We start from the raw sequence: 18,957 nt of genomic DNA, 5'->3' as shown, positions 1-18,957 counted from the left end.
CGTCAGAGTGTATTGTTGTGAGCGGGGCCGAGCGGAGCATCCCCGGAGCTGTCACCGCGGCGGCCGCGGCGGCGGCGCAGCGCGAGCCCCGCACGAGCGAGCCCGGCCGGCGCCGCCCCCGCCCCTGTCCCCGGCCCCGCCGCCGCCGCCCCAGCCCCCGCCCCCGGCCCGCCCGCCCGCCGCGCGCCGCCGCCGCCGCCCGCGCGCCCCCACCCACCCCACCCCACCCCCTCGCTCCATCCCTCCCACCCGCCGCCGCCGCCGCCGCCGCCGCCGCCCGCGCGCCTCCCCCCGCGGAGCGAGTGCGGGTCACCGGGTCACTGGGTCATTGTCTCCGCGCCCGAACCCCGAGCACCCCGTGGAATCCCCCACGTCATCATCAGAACCATCAATGAGATGCAAACATGAAAGACAAGAGGAAGAAGAAGGACCGCACCTGGGCCGAGGCTGCCCGCCTGGTACGTACCGCCCCCCGCCCGCCGCCCGCGCGTCCCGCCGGCCCCGCCGCTCGCCCCGCGCCGGCCCGCGGCGGCGGAGACGGCCACTTCCAGCCCGAGCCGCCGCCCGCTCGCCGGGCTCCTGCTCTTTGTTATTCTGCGGGAGTGGGCTCGCCCAGGGGCCCCTGTGTGTGTGTGTGTGTGTGTGTGTGTGTGTGTGTGTGTGTGCGTGCGCGCGCGGAGGGGCGCAGCGATTATCTCGGGGAGCCCCGCGCCAGCGGCGCCCGGGACCGCCCGGGACACTTCTCCCGGTACTTCGCTCTCGGGGCTCGGCTGTGCCTTCGCCACGGGTGAATTTCCGAGCGCTCGGCCCGCTCGACTTCCCTCTCTGCCGCTCCGGAGACCTTTGTGTGGCAATTACCACTCCCTCCCGGCCCCTCCACCTCCCGGAATTTCATCAATAACTCTCTGTGCACGGTCTGTGTGTGTGTTCGGCGTTTGTGAGTTCATACATTTTACACGTGCATGCACGGTGTGTGTCCGACACGGACTTGTGGGGCGTGTGCATGTGGGCTAGGTCGTGCGTGTCCGTGTGCCGCGTCGTGTGCATTATGTATGCACACTGATACGTGCATGTTTTGTGTGGATCAAGTTCGTTTGTGTTTTGTAGGTATTGTGTTCTGCTCGATGTTTGTGTGTACATTCTGTGCACGTGTGTGCAATTTGTGAGTGTGTGTGTCGGGGCGAGTGTGTGTGTGTTTGGTGAAGTTGGGTCAGTGTCATTTGTAGTGGGAGGTTATTAAGAGTGTGCAGCTAGGTGTGTTTTAATGCTGGCTTCCTGGGCGGTGTTACTTGGCTGCTTTTCTTTAACCTTTCGGAGCTTACGTTTTAATCATCGAAAGAATGTCTCTATAGAAATGCTGGTTGGCAGAGGGGCGTCGGCGTCTTTGGTTTGATGCATGTGTATGTGTGGGTTTCTTTCTTTCTTTTTTCTTTCTCTCTCTTCTTTTTCTTCTTTTAAAGGACAGCTGTAAACGGATTTTTAAAAAGGATATTTCTGTACTGTGTGCCTCACGGGAATGCAAAGCATTACATTTGAAGCTCAGCCTTTCAGGGTTTCGGCTGCATAAATTAAATATTTACTTAGCAACTTACTATCTTTTATAAATTGGCTGAAAGAAGGCAGACTGCATGCAATATGGGGGGGGGCGGGAGAGGGGGCGAGACCAAAGAACATGTTATTGGGTTGACTTTGTAAAGATTGTTTTACTATGACTGTGGGTTGTTTTTTGTTTTGTTTTGTTTTAAAGCTTTTGAGTAACTACATCATGCTCAAGGAGAACATTTGTCAAAAGTAATTATCTGAGTTTGGTTGAAGGGCCTTACTGGTTTGTCTCTGGATTGGAGCAAGGGGTTTTAAATAATTGACCCTATTACCCTAGGAAGAAGTGACAAAAGTCCTTTTTAATTGCAGTCTAGTTATTGGAAGCTGGAGTGGCTAGGCCCCTTTACCTCATCTCTTAATTTGTAGTAGTGTATGTTATGATTTCTCCCCTTATCTGTGATTGTGTTAATTACTGAATCACTCACTGTCTGTGGATGAATGGGCAGGTGATAGTCATTGTCTAATGAACTGCATCTGGGAAAGGAAACTTATCTGTGAGGAATATGTGAAAAGTAAGCAGTACGTGTTAAGTAGATGCCAGATTGATGTTATCACTGAATTTTTGCTAGAGCATAGTACATTACTTATTGTTTGCTCAGCCATTAATTCAGAATTGTGTGGGGGTGTGCAGGGCTTCTGAAAATGCATTATTCAGTTTCCTTGGAGTGGCAATCAAGTATTATTATAGAGCTTCAGTGTATGTGTTTTAAACAAGCGAAAGAGTTGACTTATAAATATTTTAAAATAATGATTCATGAATTACCTATATCTGCTTGCAGAGAATTATTTAATAAATAACATTATTCTGATGGAATTTAAAGCTAACCATTTGTATTCAACAGTATTTGTTACTGTTCCTGAAAGGACTGTGCTTTATTTGATCTAATCATAATAGATCTGTATTGATAAATCTTGAGATGGATTTTTCAGTCGCATCTTTTTGTTAAAAGTTGCCTTTTCCTCTTGCAAAGTTCATTGATGGGAAAAGACACACTAGGAGTCATCAACACAAAAGAATTAATGATAGACCAGATGTCTCTATTTTAACCAGACATATTGAACTAGTAGTTATGGTAATTTTTCAATTTGGTTCAAGTTATTTTTCCCCTGGTAGTTGCACAAATGTGTATGTATTCAAAATGTGACAGTTGAAATAAAATACTGAATGAAATAGCAAGTAATTGTACCGGAAATATCTTTCTCAGGAATTTGTGATTTGTAATTGTGGCTTTATGATCATTCTTAGCTTACTTCGTGAATAAAAGAGAAAAGGATCCATTTGGGCAATTGTGACTTTTAAGTATTTTCTTTATGATTATATGAATACATATAGACTTAAACTCTCTTACCAACTTGCATGAAAACCATTTTTACTCTTATAATTATAGTTTTAATTTACACTCATTTAAAAAGTAATGCCTTTTGGGAGGGCATTTCTGTGATATAAAAAAACTATCGTTACATATTTTACACTGCCCCTGCTGCTTTTGCTGTGGTTGTTGTTATTAAGGACTTTTAGCCTTTTCTCGAGACATCAAGTGTTAAACCAGGTGTCTGATTTTAAAAGTAGAGACTAAGGATGAACGGAAAATATGCATGTGGTTCTTGCAATATAGAAACTGAAAGGAGAGAGTATCCAAATTAATATTAAGAATAACCTTCCAATCATACAGTATATAATATATATCTCCTACTGGAGTGTGTGTGTGAGAGAGAGATTATCTTGAAAGAGAGGGTTTCGGGAGAGGAAATGCAAAATACATTTTTTGAACTGTGACCAAAAGCTTATGTTTAAATGTAGTTTTGCATTCATTTTTAAGAAAAAAAATATGGAAGAAGAATGGTTCTCTGTAGAGTAAGAACTTCCAGTCGACAACAGAAATTTTGTTTTCTTTCTTTGTGAGAAAAGTGTGTGGTTCGTAAATCTGCAAACTCTGAGTGGCAACTCCAGGGATTTTGCTTTAGATAGAGATGCAGCTATCAAGCCCTACCAGTTTTCTTGCAGAAGTATGTAGTGTGTGTATGTGGTGAGCTTGCTTAGCTCAGGAAAGAAGGAATGGTAGTATAATTTTTCTGTATTTTCAGGAATGTCGTGATTATTAACAGGGTGCCATTTTAAAGCAGTAATACCACATCTTTTTTTTTCTTTCTCTTTTTCTTTTCTTTCTTCTTTTCATTTTTTTTTCCTGCCCTGCATCAATTGCAGATATTTCAGCCTTCAGCCTCCCCACTCCCCCTCAGCCTTCTGCAGTTGTGGTGGTTACTTTGCGCATTGCCATTTAATATGGAGGCTGCTCCCAAACCAGATGCATTTTCATTCGTTTTATCTGCTCTTCTAAGGTTATAGAGTCTCAGAGGATCCCACAATCACATGGAAGTATCTTCTGTCTTAATATTTGTAGACCACAATAAGAATAAAAATCAAAACCATAACTCATGTCGAGCTGGGGCTTTGACTTTAATCCTTTTGACTTTTATCTCAAGTCTTCACTCTGTTACTATAAATACAGTTTAAACCATTGTGAAAGGATCTTCATGCTTCTTTGTAAAAAATGGGGATTTGACAAGACTTTGTTTTACTGCACTAAGGGGTTTCTTTGTTACTGGCTTAACACAGAACATACTGTTATTTATATATTTATTCTAGGTTAATTCTTTTTTTTTTTTTTGACATGCGAAAATGTTGTTGCTTTGAGAAGTGCTTTTTGATAGTTTCATCACTTTGTTCTATAGGGAATGCTGCTGGTAAGATAATGATTCAATGTATTAATTTGTTCCCTGGGTTTCTTCTGTTTGTTTCATTCCTTACAATCTTTGTTTAGTCTCACTGGCACCTGAAAATAAATCTTAACAATCTTCAATAGCTTTGTGCTTGGTAACATGGCTGATTTATTTGCTTGTAGTTTAGGTACATTCCCAAAGATAATGACTATTAGTAGGGCTTTTTTTTTTTTTTTTGTAGTTCAAGGTGACCTTTGGGGAAAAAAATTTAATGGCAAATTTGCCTCATTCTTAGGAGAAAACAGATACATATCTCTTTATGCCATAGCAGAGTTACTGAAGGTTTTAAGTAAATTGAAATTTTGTAAATCATATACTATTAAAAATTAAGTGGGGGTTATTAATTAAAGGAAATCTGTGTGAATCTTTAGCACAGACATTCTTTTGCATAATGCATTATATGCTAAATAAACTCTTAGGGTTTCTGTGAAATAAAGCCAAATGGCTTTGGTAGCTGTTAAAATAGAAAACAATTCATAATTGTTAACTTAACTGGTTGCCTTGTCTTTTGTCTTTGTGTTTTAGAAATAAATATAATTATTCAGGAATGATGAACATGGGATGGAGGAGAGAGCATTGGTACTGGTTTTGGCATTTTCTCACTGTGCTGCTGGTGCTTAGATTTCAGGTTTTGATCAGGCCTTCACAGTTGAGAACGTTTTGACTTGTGATCTGAGGTAAGCCCCAAAGGTGCACATGAGCGTAATCGTGACGGTGATTATTGGCTTATGAGCCTGGCTAACGTATTTGGCAAATGGAGTTTTATTTTCATTCGCTTACATTTCCATTGGTTTGATTCAGCTGTTTTCTATCATCCGTACATGTAACATCATCTCTTTATGTTTGCATCTCATCATCTCTTCTTTCAGATGTGGAACCTAAATTTTCGTTTTGCAATTTGAAAGATGGAAAAGAGTTTAGCAGTCTCTCTGCCTGTTTTGAGTTTCCAGTTGGGAAAAACATGTTTGAAATAAATGAGAAATATGAACTTAGGCCTAGTGTTCAGGTTGTTAATTTTTTATTTCCAGCTGACATGAAAGGGAATTTTAAGAATTGATTGTTTCTTAAGTTTTTCTCTTCTTCAAGAAATTCTTTGGTAGCAGATGATTCCTCGGATGTCAGAAATGGACTCTTGGCATGCTGTCACTTTTAGACTTGTAGAGTCATACCTGTAAAGGAATTTCACCAGCAAAAAGCAAACTTACAAAGTAATGAAGTTTAATGTTTAATTATGTAATAGGGTCAACTTTCACTGAAATGCACTGGGAATGTGCGGTATGGTCCCTAACCTTTTTGAGGGTTTCTCCATAGGCAGCTCGAATGCTAGGGAGGATACGAAGATACACATCTTCAAGGAGTGTTGAGTTCAGTAGAGGAGACGAGGAACACTGGAGGAAGACTGTGCAGACACCATCTGTAGGTGTCACATGAATGATCAAGCAGGTGCTAGTTTACAGATTCACAGAAGGGAGAAGCCGTGTGGTATGAGGTGACTGCAGAAGGCTTAGCGGATTAGGTGAAATTGGGCTTGTCCTTGAAATATGAGTAAGATTGAACAGGTCATGAGAGGAGCACATTCTAAGAAGAGAGCCCCGCAGGCCAGAGGACGGGTTCAGGAGGCAACGCGCAGACAGGTCTAGAAATATCTGAAGACTTGAGAGGGTAGGCACTTAATAAAGTTGAAAATTACATTGTGGCCAGATTGGGGGGAAGGGATTTGCAAGTAATTTTAGGACAGTTGGACCGTGTAAGTTGTTGCATGGGGCTGGTGCGATAGGTGCTAGTAGAAGTAGGATTTTTTTTTTTCAAAAACACAAAATAGAATGACTGTCTCTTGTACAGAGAGGGGACACCAGTGGTCTGGGGATGTCTCTGAATGTTTCCGTTACTTGATAATAGAGTCTGAAAACAAAATTGATGTTAGAAATATTTTATTTCAAATAACACAACTTTATTCTGTCCATTGCCTTTGCCAAATGATGCAAAGTAAACATCAGTGAGTAATATGCATTCCGTTTGTAGAAAACATACACAGGGCACTGTCTCCTGAGATCAGTAGGTAGCTAGGGTTATTTCAGTAATTCAGTCTCCAAATGTGTGGTTTAATGATATGCCCAATATCATCACCCTGTCTATAAGGAGCAAGGCTGGCACAGGATTAAAAAAAAAATACTGTGTCGTGTCTCTCTGATTTGTAGAAACTAACACAGGCACTTTAAATGATGTGAATTTAACTGATTTGTTGCATGGAGACATAGGGAGGATCCAAGCCTACATCAGACTTACTATTTCCTGCTTTTCAGATTGCCTGCTTTTCATTTCTCTCTCTCTCTTTCCTTTTCATTAAGTATCTGCACAAACTTATTATTATCATTAATTTATAATTTAAAATCCTCCCGGCACCCCTCCTGCAAAGGTTGTCCATAGCAGATCCTGGCTCCTTTCTGATAGGGCAAGGAGGAGGGGCATCTGTATAGAACCACTTTCAGCTATTTGCCAGCACTGAGTGCCTTGATTGTTCTGCTTTTGTCCCTGCACAGTTGGTAGCTGTGGAAATCTAGCCCGGATTGAAACTTTCCCTGAAGAGCCCTTGGGGAACAAATAGAAACATTATATGATTAGCCACATTGTTTTCATTATTAAACAAATCTACATAAAAGGGTAGCAATTAACAGCTTTATCAGCCTGAACTTAGACACCTACCTCTCTTCTCCCCTCAGTATTCCCACTTGAAGGGGTAACAATTAACTGTTGCTGGTTTTAATGTCAGCAACTGACAACATTAAATTGGGAATAGGCACTTCTCCTCGTTGATTGACATATAGCCCTCTGACACATTCTTATGTGGTTTAAGGCAAATGCATGCCCTGGGGTTAGAGCCAAAGGGCTTGTCAGAACATTGGCTTTAATAGCTAAAATGTATAACTTAAATGACATCCAAGACCTTAGTCTTTGGTGGAACTTTTAGAACCTCAGGAATCTTGCAAGGCAGTGCAATCTATACTTAGTGGACACAGAACTTGCAAAAAATTTTTCTAGGTATATAGATGTATAATTTATTTTATAATAGTTATTTATCATGGGTTTATTTTGCATGTCTTTAGCATAAGTTAGTCCATGAAAAACTATGTAATGATGTTTAAAAGAATTCCAAAATTGCTATTTGACAAGGGTTCTATTCTTCAGTTATGTGGTTGTTGATTTCTGAATATATTATTTATGACTTAAGGGAGGGAAAATAGGATGGACCCTCTTCACCTTATTCAGAAGACATGACATTTCAAAGATTTTGTTAACTATAAGGCATTAGAACCTATTTTACAGTTTCAAAGAGTTAGAAATTGAGGTAGGATCTTTGGGCTTATTTTTCAGATCAGTCATAGAGAATGCATGATATAGTGAAGCCATTGGTTATTCTTAGTTTCTTTTTAATGTCAAAGGTAAATGACTGCATATATAATTTGTACATATATGAAGACCTTTTTTTAAAAACAAAATTAATGCTTATTTATTTTAGAGACAGAGAGCGTGAACATGAGTGGGGGAGGGGCAGAGAGAGAGGGAGACACAGAATCTGAAGTAGGCTCCAGGCTTAGAGCTGTCAGCACAGAGCCCCACATGGAGCTCAAACTCACAAACCATGAGATTATGACCTGAGCCAAAGTCGGATGCTTAACTGACTGAGTTAACCAGGCACTCCTGTCAAGACCTTGTTGACAAGGCTGAATAACTGAGTTGTTGTCTGGACCATCAGGACTCTGTATGATGCCCTTTCAGTGCTCTGAAACTCAGTTTCAGTGAGGGAAGGGATCCTCACACATTCAACAAGCAATTCTCAGACACTATCAGGGTATCCGAGTATTCAACTCAGTTCTGGCATTATCTATCCAGAGACACCATCAGGTTCAACAGGTTAAGGGTTCAGTCCTGTAAGCGTTGTCCCCTACCCCCTTCAGAAGTCAAGAGCAAGTCCCGGTGGCTGTTACTTGTGCTTCTGACTGACCTACCGACTATAGACTGGAAGTTCCAATGACTCCATGGACTTCAGAGGCCAGTTGCAAGTCTAGGTTGCTACCTGTACTTATAACCAGCTGTAAATCAGAGCTTCCCATGACCTGTTTCTCAGGTTAGATTAATTTGCTAGAACAGTTCACAGAACTCAGAGAAACATTTTAATTACTAGATCACTGGTTTATTATAAAGGATATAAGTCAGGAACAGCCAGATGAAAGAAATGCATAGGCTAAGATATGGAGAAAGAGCTTGGGGCTTCCATGCCTCTCCAGGTGAGGCACTCTCCCTCTCCACGTGCTCACCAACCCAGAAGCTCTCCGAACTCTGCCCCTTTGGGTTTTCCTGGAGGCTTCAGTACATAGTCACGATTGGTTAAGTCATTGGTCATTGGCACTTGATTCGACTTCCAGCCCCTGTTCCCTTCCCCAAGGTCAGGGGGTGGAACTGAAAGTTCCAACCTTCTAATCATACGGTTGGCTCTATTGCCAACCAGACCCCATCGTTAGGTGCTTTCCAGGAGGTACCTCATTAGCGTCATGAAAGATTCTTTTATCATTCTCAACACAAGAAATTCCAAGGTTTTGGGAGCTCTCTGCCAAAACAGGACAAAGACCAAATCACCCCTTCCAGCCTAAACTTCCCTCCACCAGGCGCACACAATAGATGATCTTATTTTAAAAAGTATTTATAAGAAAATCTCTTTACTTGAAAATATGTTATATCTTCAAATTCTTGCAACCAGAAGCAGTCTTTTCCTAAATCCTTTCTGTTTAATTTCTTGTCTCTTTTAAAACAATCCAAGAAATTAAATTAAGTCATTTTGCAACAAACCTCTCTGATACTCTCCTTGTTCTCTTTCCATCACTATTCTTAGGCTTGCTTGCTTCTCCTTCTCTCAGTTTCCGCTTTAGTGTTGGTGTATCTCAGAATGCTGCCTTCCCTCTCCTTTTTATTTTCATTTTCCTCCTCTCCTTTGGCCATCTAACCCTTCCTCGGTGGCAATTCTCTCATGATGAGAGCTCCATCTTTGAGCTTTCCCTATATTTTGGACTTATATTAACAAATCCTTTGTGTATCTCCACATATTCTGGAGATTTTAGATGAAATGTATCTAGTACAAACATTTATTAGATACTTCCCACAAAAGTGTACGTTGGGCACACAAAGAGAAATGTGACCGCATTCTTGTCTGGGATGGGGGAAACTTATCTATGTGTACCTAAACATATGGTGTCTGCAGGGAGTTGTAAATTCTGTCTTAATTATAGCTCACATTTAGCTCTTCCTCTTTTCATTCACTAAATTTTACATAGTTCTGACCTTCCAACTAATTTTGTCTCTACTTTTAAAAATCTTACAGAGGCTGTATTTCTCTTTCTAGTAGATCTGATCTTACTGAATCATTCCTTTGCTTAAAAACTCTTGTGATTATCTTCATGTTAAAGAACAACAGGTCATAGGAAGCCCTTTTCAATATTGGAAACAATTGTGATTGCTTTTCCTCATAACATGAAGAATTTCACATGTCCATTATACATCACAACAAATGTTCTAACTTCTGCCTTATGTAGATTTATTTTGTATTCTTTTTTTTTTTTCAACGTTTATTTATTTTTGGGACAGAGAGAGACAGAGCATGAACGGGGGAGGGGCAGAGAGAGAGGGAGACACAGAATCGGAAACAGGCTCCAGGCTCCGAGCCATCAGCCCAGAGCCTGATGCGGGGCTCGAACTCCCGGACCGCGAGATCGTGACCTGGCTGAAGTCGGACACTTAACCGACTGCGCCACCCAGGCGCCCCTATTTTGTATTCTTTTAAAACACAACAGAGGTAGTTAATTAAATTTATCAAGAGGAAGTGAATTTTCAACATTTTATCTGCCTCTGTGCTCAACTCTTTCTTGAATCATACTTTCTCTCTCTTTTTTTTTTTTTTTTGGTAAATTGCCTCCTGTAACAGCCTTTTTTTAAATTAAAAAAAAAATTTAATGTTTATTTACTTTTGAGAGAGAGAGTGAGACAGAGTACGAGTGGGGGAGATGCAGAGAGAGAAGGAGACACAGAATCTGAAGCAGGCTCCAGGCTCTGAGTTGTCAGCACAGAGCCCTATGTGGGGCTGGAACTCACAAGCTGTGAGATCATGACCTGAGCTGAAGTTGGACGCTCAACCGACTGAGCCACCCAGGCACCCCCCGCCTTTTTTTAATGAGGGGCTCTGGGTTTGTTAACAGTCTTTGTATATCTGAAATGTTTTTGTTTTGCCCACCCCTTAAGAAATCTTTTTTTATTATACTTTAACATTTTGAAGAAATTATAGACTCCCATGAAGTTATAAGAATTAAAAAAGAGAACCATGAGCAAATTGCTACATTCTCTCCCTGTAATTCATACTCTCTCCCTAAATCTTTCCTATCCTCATAAATTTAATCTGAACACAGTCCAGATTGGGTGTATAAAAGTGGCCAAGAGCAGCCTTTAGGAAGATTATCCCCCAAATATGTAGATTACAGTTCAAAAAGCGATCTCTAACACAGCTCAGCACATCTTTTTTCTTTTAAACTTAAGTATTTATTTATTTTGAGAGAGAGAGAGTAGGGAAGGCACAGAGAGAGAGGGAAAAAGAAAGGGGGAAGGGTAAAGAGAGAGGGAGACACAGAGATTCCCCAATGCGGGGGCTTGAACCCATGGACCTGAGATCATGACCTGAGCGGAAATCAACAGTCAGACACTTAACCGACTCAGCCACCCAGGTGCCCCTCAGCACATCTTTTATTAAAATAAAAGTAGAGAACTTGATAGGAAAAAACTAAAAGGTACAATGTTGTCACCTTTGAGTGATAATTTAGCTAGTTACAAAAGTCTTAACTGACAGTTTTTACCCTTAATATTTTGGAAATGTTTCTTCATTATGTTCTTGTGTCAGTGGTTGTGATACTGTGGCTGAGGTGAGTTTGTTAGTTTTTAAGAGGTGATATGCTTTTGTGTCTGGGAGTTCTTGCAAGTTCTCTTTATCCTTGAAGTTGTGTAGTTTTAATACTCTATCTTAAGTGTTTTTGGATAGATTTATTTATTTTCCATGATACTGTGTGTATTTGTGTGTGTGTATTTTAGAGTATACTTGTGCTTTTTTATGTTTTAAAATTTTAATCATGTTGTAGTACAGAAACTTAATTTTTGCATTGCATCCCCACCAGATCATGAATTCTTTGAAATCTTTGAGAGTTGACTCAACATCTAATAGTTTAGTATATTCAGCTTATGGTTTGGAAATGCTTTAAGAACAAAGCAAAAAGGACCTCCATAATACTGAACAAGATACAGCAATGAATGTGTGAGCTTTATCAGTCAGAATTACAGGCTGAAAGCAACAGAAACAGAAAACAAGTCTTGGTAACTTAAGTAGAAAAGAGTCTTTTGGAAACCATAAAGTAGTTCCTATAATTATTCAGAAAGATCCAAACACCAGGCTGGAAAAATAGGCAAGGATCAATAGAGGCTGGGTAGCAGACACACACACAGTCATGCTACAAGAATAGCCTAGTTGGGATATTGCTATGGGCATCATTAATGGTCACCACTGTGACTTAGCATTGTCATAGGACACTGCTATTGTTGCCAGTGCATCCAGGTTCAAGATTCAAATCACAGGCAGATGAATTTAATTGTCAGACTCTGGCTCCTGTATCTACACCTCAGTTATTAGGCACTGATGAAAAGGTGTATATGGCCTTTTCAGTACCATGGTAGAAACCTCTCCATCTGTGTCTTCATAGCAGTGATAAAGTCAACAAGATTAAAAACAAATGCCTCATTTCTTCACCACCTCCTACTCCCAGCAAGTCTGCTCTTCCTCTCATCTCTCAGGGAAAGCCATCCTCACAGTTGTTCAAGACAGAAACATTCTTGTCATCATTAATTCCTTTTTGTATTTTTTCCCTTTTATCCAGTAATCACTGAGTTCCACAGTTCTACCTCCTTTTCTTCAAATCTTCAAATCCTTGTTCTTACATCCTACACTTATATCCGTTTCCACTGTAATTTGCTTTGATACAGGCATATATAGGTTAGGAAAAGAATATAGAGTAATGACAGGCCTGAAAGTCAGGCAGATAATGTTTCAGTCTCAATTCTGCCACTTACTATGTATTTGACTTAGGGCAAATTATTTAACATTTCTCAATTTTTCCATTGTGTATTAAAAGGGAATAACATAAAAGAGTGGTTGAAATATTTAAATACGGTAATGTGTATAACGTACTTAGTATAGTTTTGACATTAGAAGATGCCAGTTAATGTTCATGCCTGGTAGTTTTCCTTTTCTCATTAAGTGGCTGTAACAACCTTGTAACTGATTTCACTGACTACGGGCTTGCCTCCACTCAGAATTATTCTTCTTATTGCATCCATAACCGCTTCTTTAAAGGTGAAACTGGCTTATGGTACCCCTTGAGGCTGACTTAGTTTCTGTAGGAAACAGATGGCATTATCTTAAAGGGGTGATTAAGCAAAGTTAGGGCACAGTTAAAGAAAAGAACAAATCAGGGTGAGGCAAATCAGGGATATCACCAGCAAGAGGCTGTCACCCCCCTTAGACTTGAGGGACCAAAAAGAGTAGGGAGTAGGTACTGCAGTGATGTGGGCTGTGATTATAGGAGAATGGTGCATGACACAAACTGTGACCAGAGGTAGTGGGATATCAGCACTGCCAGCCCTCACCCCTACTGGGGGCACTCATCACATCAGTACGCCGACTTCTCTCCCTTCTATTTGCTGATCTCCACTTGACCTCCTGTTGGCTGAACCCATCCAGAAGTCAGAGGACAAGGATCTCTGTTGAGAAAATGTATAAATGTCAGTCTGCTGGGTCACAGAGCTGGGTGGAGGAAGGCAGAGAGTGAATCTGGAGTTGCCACATGGGCATATACAATATATACAAAGTACAACTTTTTAAAAAACCTTTATTAGCTTTCCTTTATTTAGGAGTATAGCCCACTTGTGTCAACATCTTATAGGCTTGTTTCATTCATACTTCTCCAGTTTCATTGCTTGATTTTCTTCTCTGGTCATATAAAATACTGCGAATTTATCATACATTCCCTTAACTTTGTTCACGTTGTTTCTTCTCTGTGTAACATCCCCCACCCACCCCTTCTTCTTTTTATCTGGTAAATTCCTGTGCTTTCTTCAGATTTCAGTCTCCCTTGAGAAGCTTTTATGTGTTCTGAAAGCACTTTGTAGTTGTGACAATGTTTATAATTAGTTGTTTACTTGTTTATAATTGTTTCCTGAGTGCCTAATGCACTACCTTATTTTAAGATGTTGCTGATTATAGTTGAATAAAGAGGGTTGTTCAGGGGAGCTGTTAGAGCTAAGTCTAAAAGTTTGCAACAGATTTGTAGAACTATAAAACTTATGTCTCTTTGATTTATTTCTGTGCCATGCTAAATTGGCACTGTACAATCTAGAGAAGGGATCAAATTTCCCAAGAATCAACTGGACAGCTGATGGATTTTGAAAGCCTGTGTCTACTTTCAGCTCACTAGCACCTTTTACTACTTTGGGATAATAATTTGATAGTCATCATGCTTAATGGCACTGGAAAATATTCAGTTCCTGCCATTAATATGTTAGGTGCCTTGGGAATGTAATAAGATATGGACCTTGACCTTTGGGAAATTAACTTAAAAAAAAAACCCTCTTAGGGCCCAAGAGATACTTTGCTATAAATTTAAAGTTATGTAGTGTAGTAGGAATTCAATAGCCTAAAAGTGACCTTCTTCTGTATTTGATTTTAATAAGGTACAATGATGATTTATAAAGGCTTGCTATGACTTCTAAACCAACAGAAGAATTTTCTAGTACATTGATTAACAGTGAAGATTGGAAATGTTTGCAGAGTAAATAACCTCCTTTTACATATAAGTAAAATATTTATAAGCTTGGTGTCATAGCTTCCTTCTAAGAGTATAAGAATCTTGTATAACAAAGGAATGAGCCTTAGTATGTCAATTGTCATAAAATATTGCTGTTACTAAAGTGACACTAATTAATAATAATGGCTAGTAAGAAATAATGCTTATTGGGTACTGATAGGCCTGACACTGCCCTAACTTGTTATATGTGTTATATTGTTTAATCTTGAGAGCAAACCTACAAAGACACATTATAATATTAACCACATTTTTTAAGTGAAGAAATTTAGACTTAGAATGTTTCTTAGTTGAATTTCTCTCAGTTGAAAGTGAAATAAATTTAACTCAAGCTAGTTTAAGTAAAAAGGCTCACATAACTGAGAAATCCAAGGGTAGACTTCAGTTCTAAGTGGATGGAGACATTTAGAGAATGCCATCAAAGTATTTGCTTTCTTTACACTTTTGTTTTTCTTTTTGCTTGTCTTCATACACAGGCAGAGTTTAAGACAAGTTTTGGGCAAGAGAAGGTGGTACCTGGCACCCCAGACCTGCCTCCTCTAAGCTTAGCACACCAGTATAAAAGGAATCAATCTTTCTCTCATTATTAATTGTATTATTATTATTATTATTATTATTATTATTATTATTATTATTTCAATGCTAATCCCAGGGAAGTCTTCACCATGCCCTACTTGGCTGATGTACTCATCCCTCCCAGCAGTGGCCAGGATCAGATAACATGATTGATTGCCACACAAGGATCACATGGAGCAGAGGAAAATTACACAAAAGCGCCAATAAAAAGCAAATGGAAAGTATACTGGGAAAACAAATTATAAATGCTCTTGTCTTTACTACAGAGAGGGTGAGTTAACTTGCTGAGCTAGTAAGTAGTGGAGCAGTGATTCAAATCCACATCTGCCCAGTTTTTGGGCTCTGGTCCTTAAGTGTGTTAGTATAAATACTTCCTCATTCATTTGTCCTGGTATTATTTTTATGACATTCATTTCATATTTAAAAAATATTAAAGCCAAGGCAGCTTTTGCAAAGGTTCTAAAGATTTCTTTCATCTGTTTCCTCAGAAATTTATTTTCTTGACTTAGAGGCTAAAAACTACCATAGATGGTTTCTGTTCTATTTTCCCTCACAGACCAGTTTTAGCATTCGATATGAATAGTCTATATACAACATTTATAACATAGTTTAATGCAATTTAGGATCTGAATTCACAAAATATGTAATTCTGGATGAAGCTTCCAGGTATTTTCTGGATGTAAGTAAATATTTTTATTCACCAACTAAATTCCAACTTTTCTTTATGGTGTTGACCATGACCCTTGGAGGATCTGAGCTTAGCAAAAGAGAGCAAACTTCTCTGTAGTGTAAATCCTCATTTATTTCTCTGAATATTGAGATGAGATCAGCAGAATGAGCCTTATATCATGTAGAATTATATGGGCATCACAATCTTATTGCTGTCACTTCTTGTTTATTCATCTAATGCTATTTCTCTTCTTCTAGAGCTTAAGTGAAACAAAGATAGTACTTCAGGAAATTTCTTCTTTTCCTTTGCCCCCATGTCCTCCTTTCCCCCCTCAGTCTTGTGGAAATTTGGCCATACTTTCTCATTTTGGATGAAGGTGATGGTCCTGAGTGTTAATGTTTGTGTGGTCTGCTCTAGGCAGAGATGGTACTATGTATAAAGAGAAGAACACCTTTAATCCACCAGGATGTTTGATTAGGGAATGAGAAGAACGAAAGACACTACTAAACAAATGCAAAAGTATTCCCAGTTCTTATCCTTTCTCCAATTTTTACACGTGTATCTTGTCACTTTTTGGCTAATGCTATCTTTACAAGCCAACTTCCAGTAACTGAATAAGAAAAACTGCTAGCGGGAGGTGGGGGGGATGAACAAATACAGATACTGCATTTTTAAAAATCTTCCAGTGACTCTGCCTTTTTTTTTTCCAGACTTCACTGTTTACTGAGTTCAGCTTCATAGTAGGAAATGCAAGATGCATGAAAGTTAAACATTTTTTTCCCATTGTTAAAAGCTGCAGTGAAGAATGAGGTTTTTTCTTAATTCATCACATCTTCCCGCTCTATCTTCTCATGACATTTTATCTCATTCTCTTTGGTGCTAGGTGATAATGGTAGGCAGTTTGAGGGAAAAGAGCAACCCCAAGCCATGAAAGGTGTCATCCAGAAAAATGGATGATGAAGAAACAAACAATAGGACTTTAATAAACTTTAGTGTTTTGTTACAGTTTTTTTCTGTGTGTTTGTTCATATTATCTTTAATTGTGTTGGATAGAGTCTACAGGGCAGAAAAAAGATGGTCTTCTAAGTTATTTGAAACAATCTTTCTCTGTCTTTAATGAATGGTTGACTGGCTATTTTGTTAGTCTGTAGACTGCTACACAGTTCTTTCATTTTTCCTCCTTGGGGACAAATGGTAGGGTTGCACTTCTTGCCCCCTTGAAGTTAGGCATTAACCATGTGAGTTGTTTTGTCCCCTCTAGCTAGTGTTTTATTCCCCTTATTTTTTGCTCAGTTGTGTTGATCACAGAAGCTGGTGACAAGATGGAATTTCAGTCATCCCGGTCCTTGGTTGGACATAGAAATGTTGAGTGAGAAATAAGCATTTGTTTTAATCCACTGAGATTTTAGGGTTCTTTTTTTTTCTTTTCTTTCTTTTCTTTTGTTTTTTCTTCCTGTTTTGTATCCTTGCCTATCCTGACAGATACAGCCTGTATAGCAAAATGGGTGTTTTTGTTGCAGGGCACCTTTTACCTTTGTTTATGAGACACTAAATGCATAATTACATGCTTAAGAGGCAAGTGAGGCAAAGAAGGTTAAATCCCTTTTTTCTTCTCCATTACATGAAATTGCTTTGTAAAATCATCCTCTCTAGTATGTACTCTTTGATATTTTTAAACCAGTAAACAATAGGGAATTTTCATTACAAGGAAAACTCTTTTACATTCTATCTTAAGATAATTCTGTTCATATTTTTGCTTTATAAAATAATTGCTTTTCATTTTATCAGTCTGCTGAGGAGGAAAAGTTTCTAACCAGAAGGAGTAGAACAATTATTGTTAATAGAGAATTGAATTCCAAGATAGTTGAAAAGATAGAAAAAGGGCACCTGGACATTTTAAATTAGTTCAAGTTTCCAATTGCAGACAAATTGTGCTTCATTGAAAAGGTATGACCAGATTTCCAAACCATTGAGAAGAGGAAAGCAGACACTGTAATAACACCTCTTTCTTTCTCTTTCTCTACGTCTCTCTCTCTCTGTCTCTTTTGGCCTAGGGCAATGCTGGTAGAGGGAGCACCCCCACTAAGGGATTATATTTCCCAGTCTGTCTCAGAGATTCCTGTCTACATTTCCCTTCCATTGAGGGCTCATTCACCCTCGGGCTGTTCCCACCGGTTTCCACTCTCCTCTAGATATAGCATACAGAAACTCCTGACAGCTGACAGACTCCCCATTGAGCCCTACTCCTTCATGTAGGAAAAGGGGGGAAAATGAAGAAAACTTGTCTTGAAAGCCTGCGGCCATTCACACCACAAGGAATGTGTTGACCATATGCATCTTAAAACCAGATGAACAATGTTTGTCCAGCCCTTCCGGCTCACCAGTGCACAACCATATCTGTTCCATGCTCTAAAGCAAAAACTCAAAACCAGATTTCCTACCAATTTTCTACCAATCTTATGCTCAAATAGGGATGGAGTTATTAGTGCATAGTCCCATACATATTAAATTATATTGTTCATTAAGAAACAATTTTATCTGCGGGAGACATTGATTTTCACAGTGTATTCCTTATCTTTAAAATTTTTTGGCCTTTTATATGGGGGCATGTTAATTATAATTATCATAGGCAAGGCCACCTCTGAATTGCTGTGGTCACAAAACAGACTTTCATTTTCCTGTTTTAATTGCAGTGATATGGAGATAATGTGTTCTATGTTTATTTCCCCTTTGCACTAGGATACCTACAGAGTATCCCAATGTTTGTTCTCTTGTATGTTCTTTGTACCTGATGGCAGACTTAGTTATCTCGTAAAACCTGAATGTCAGAGTAGTTAATAGAACTCTCAACACTTTTCCTACAGATAGCTTCTGCAGGGAGGATTTGATTCTTTGTGGGGCTAATGCCTCCTGTTGTAGTTGAGTGAATCTAAGAGAAAAACATCTGGCCTAATTTATCTTCAGGCATAATTTAATAATGCTGAATGGCAACCTCTGGGAAAAATCTAAGTACGACTTTATGTAACCACTAATTTAGAGTTGGTTAATAGGTAATTCGTATTTGTGTTTCTTTCGAAGGAATAGATATTTTGATCACATCAGAGCTAATCATTTTTCTTCATTCTGACATCTAAATGTGGTATTATAGTATAATGAGCTCCCAGCCTACTAGTTTGCAGAACCCAACTGGTAAAATCAGGACTGAGGAAGTCTCAAAAGCAATAGGGACTATCTGATTTCATAAAGAGTCTTTTGTTGGCAAAGGTAAGTTTTAATGCTCCATTACCTCCTTAAAGAGACTCAGCCCATATTTCATATCAACAAATATCGGCTGATTGAAACCAGTTCTGTTTCCTTTGTGCCCTGATAAATATGGCCTTTATT

At 39.4% G+C, this 18,957-nt stretch overlaps 1 protein-coding gene across 1 annotated transcript in view; it reads left to right on the top strand.

The window, feature by feature from the left end:
- The first annotated feature begins 404 nt into the window (after positions 1–404).
- Positions 405–18,957, top strand: part of ASXL3 (ASXL transcriptional regulator 3) — a 177,434-nt gene continuing 158,881 nt past the window's right edge. The window contains exons 1-2 of the mRNA XM_047086869.1: positions 405–602; positions 5,695–5,799. Coding sequence (XP_046942825.1) covers positions 405–602; positions 5,695–5,799 — 303 coding nt within the window. The remainder of the gene's footprint in view (positions 603–5,694; positions 5,800–18,957) is intronic.

Source organism: Lynx rufus, unplaced genomic scaffold (genome assembly GCF_022079265.1).
Source record: "Lynx rufus isolate CCGP_SWC_20201006 ecotype Redwood Valley unplaced genomic scaffold, mLynRuf1.p SCAF_22, whole genome shotgun sequence".
NCBI classification, from domain to species: domain Eukaryota; kingdom Metazoa; phylum Chordata; class Mammalia; order Carnivora; family Felidae; genus Lynx; species Lynx rufus.
This window is presented reverse-complemented; position numbering and strand designations above follow the sequence as displayed.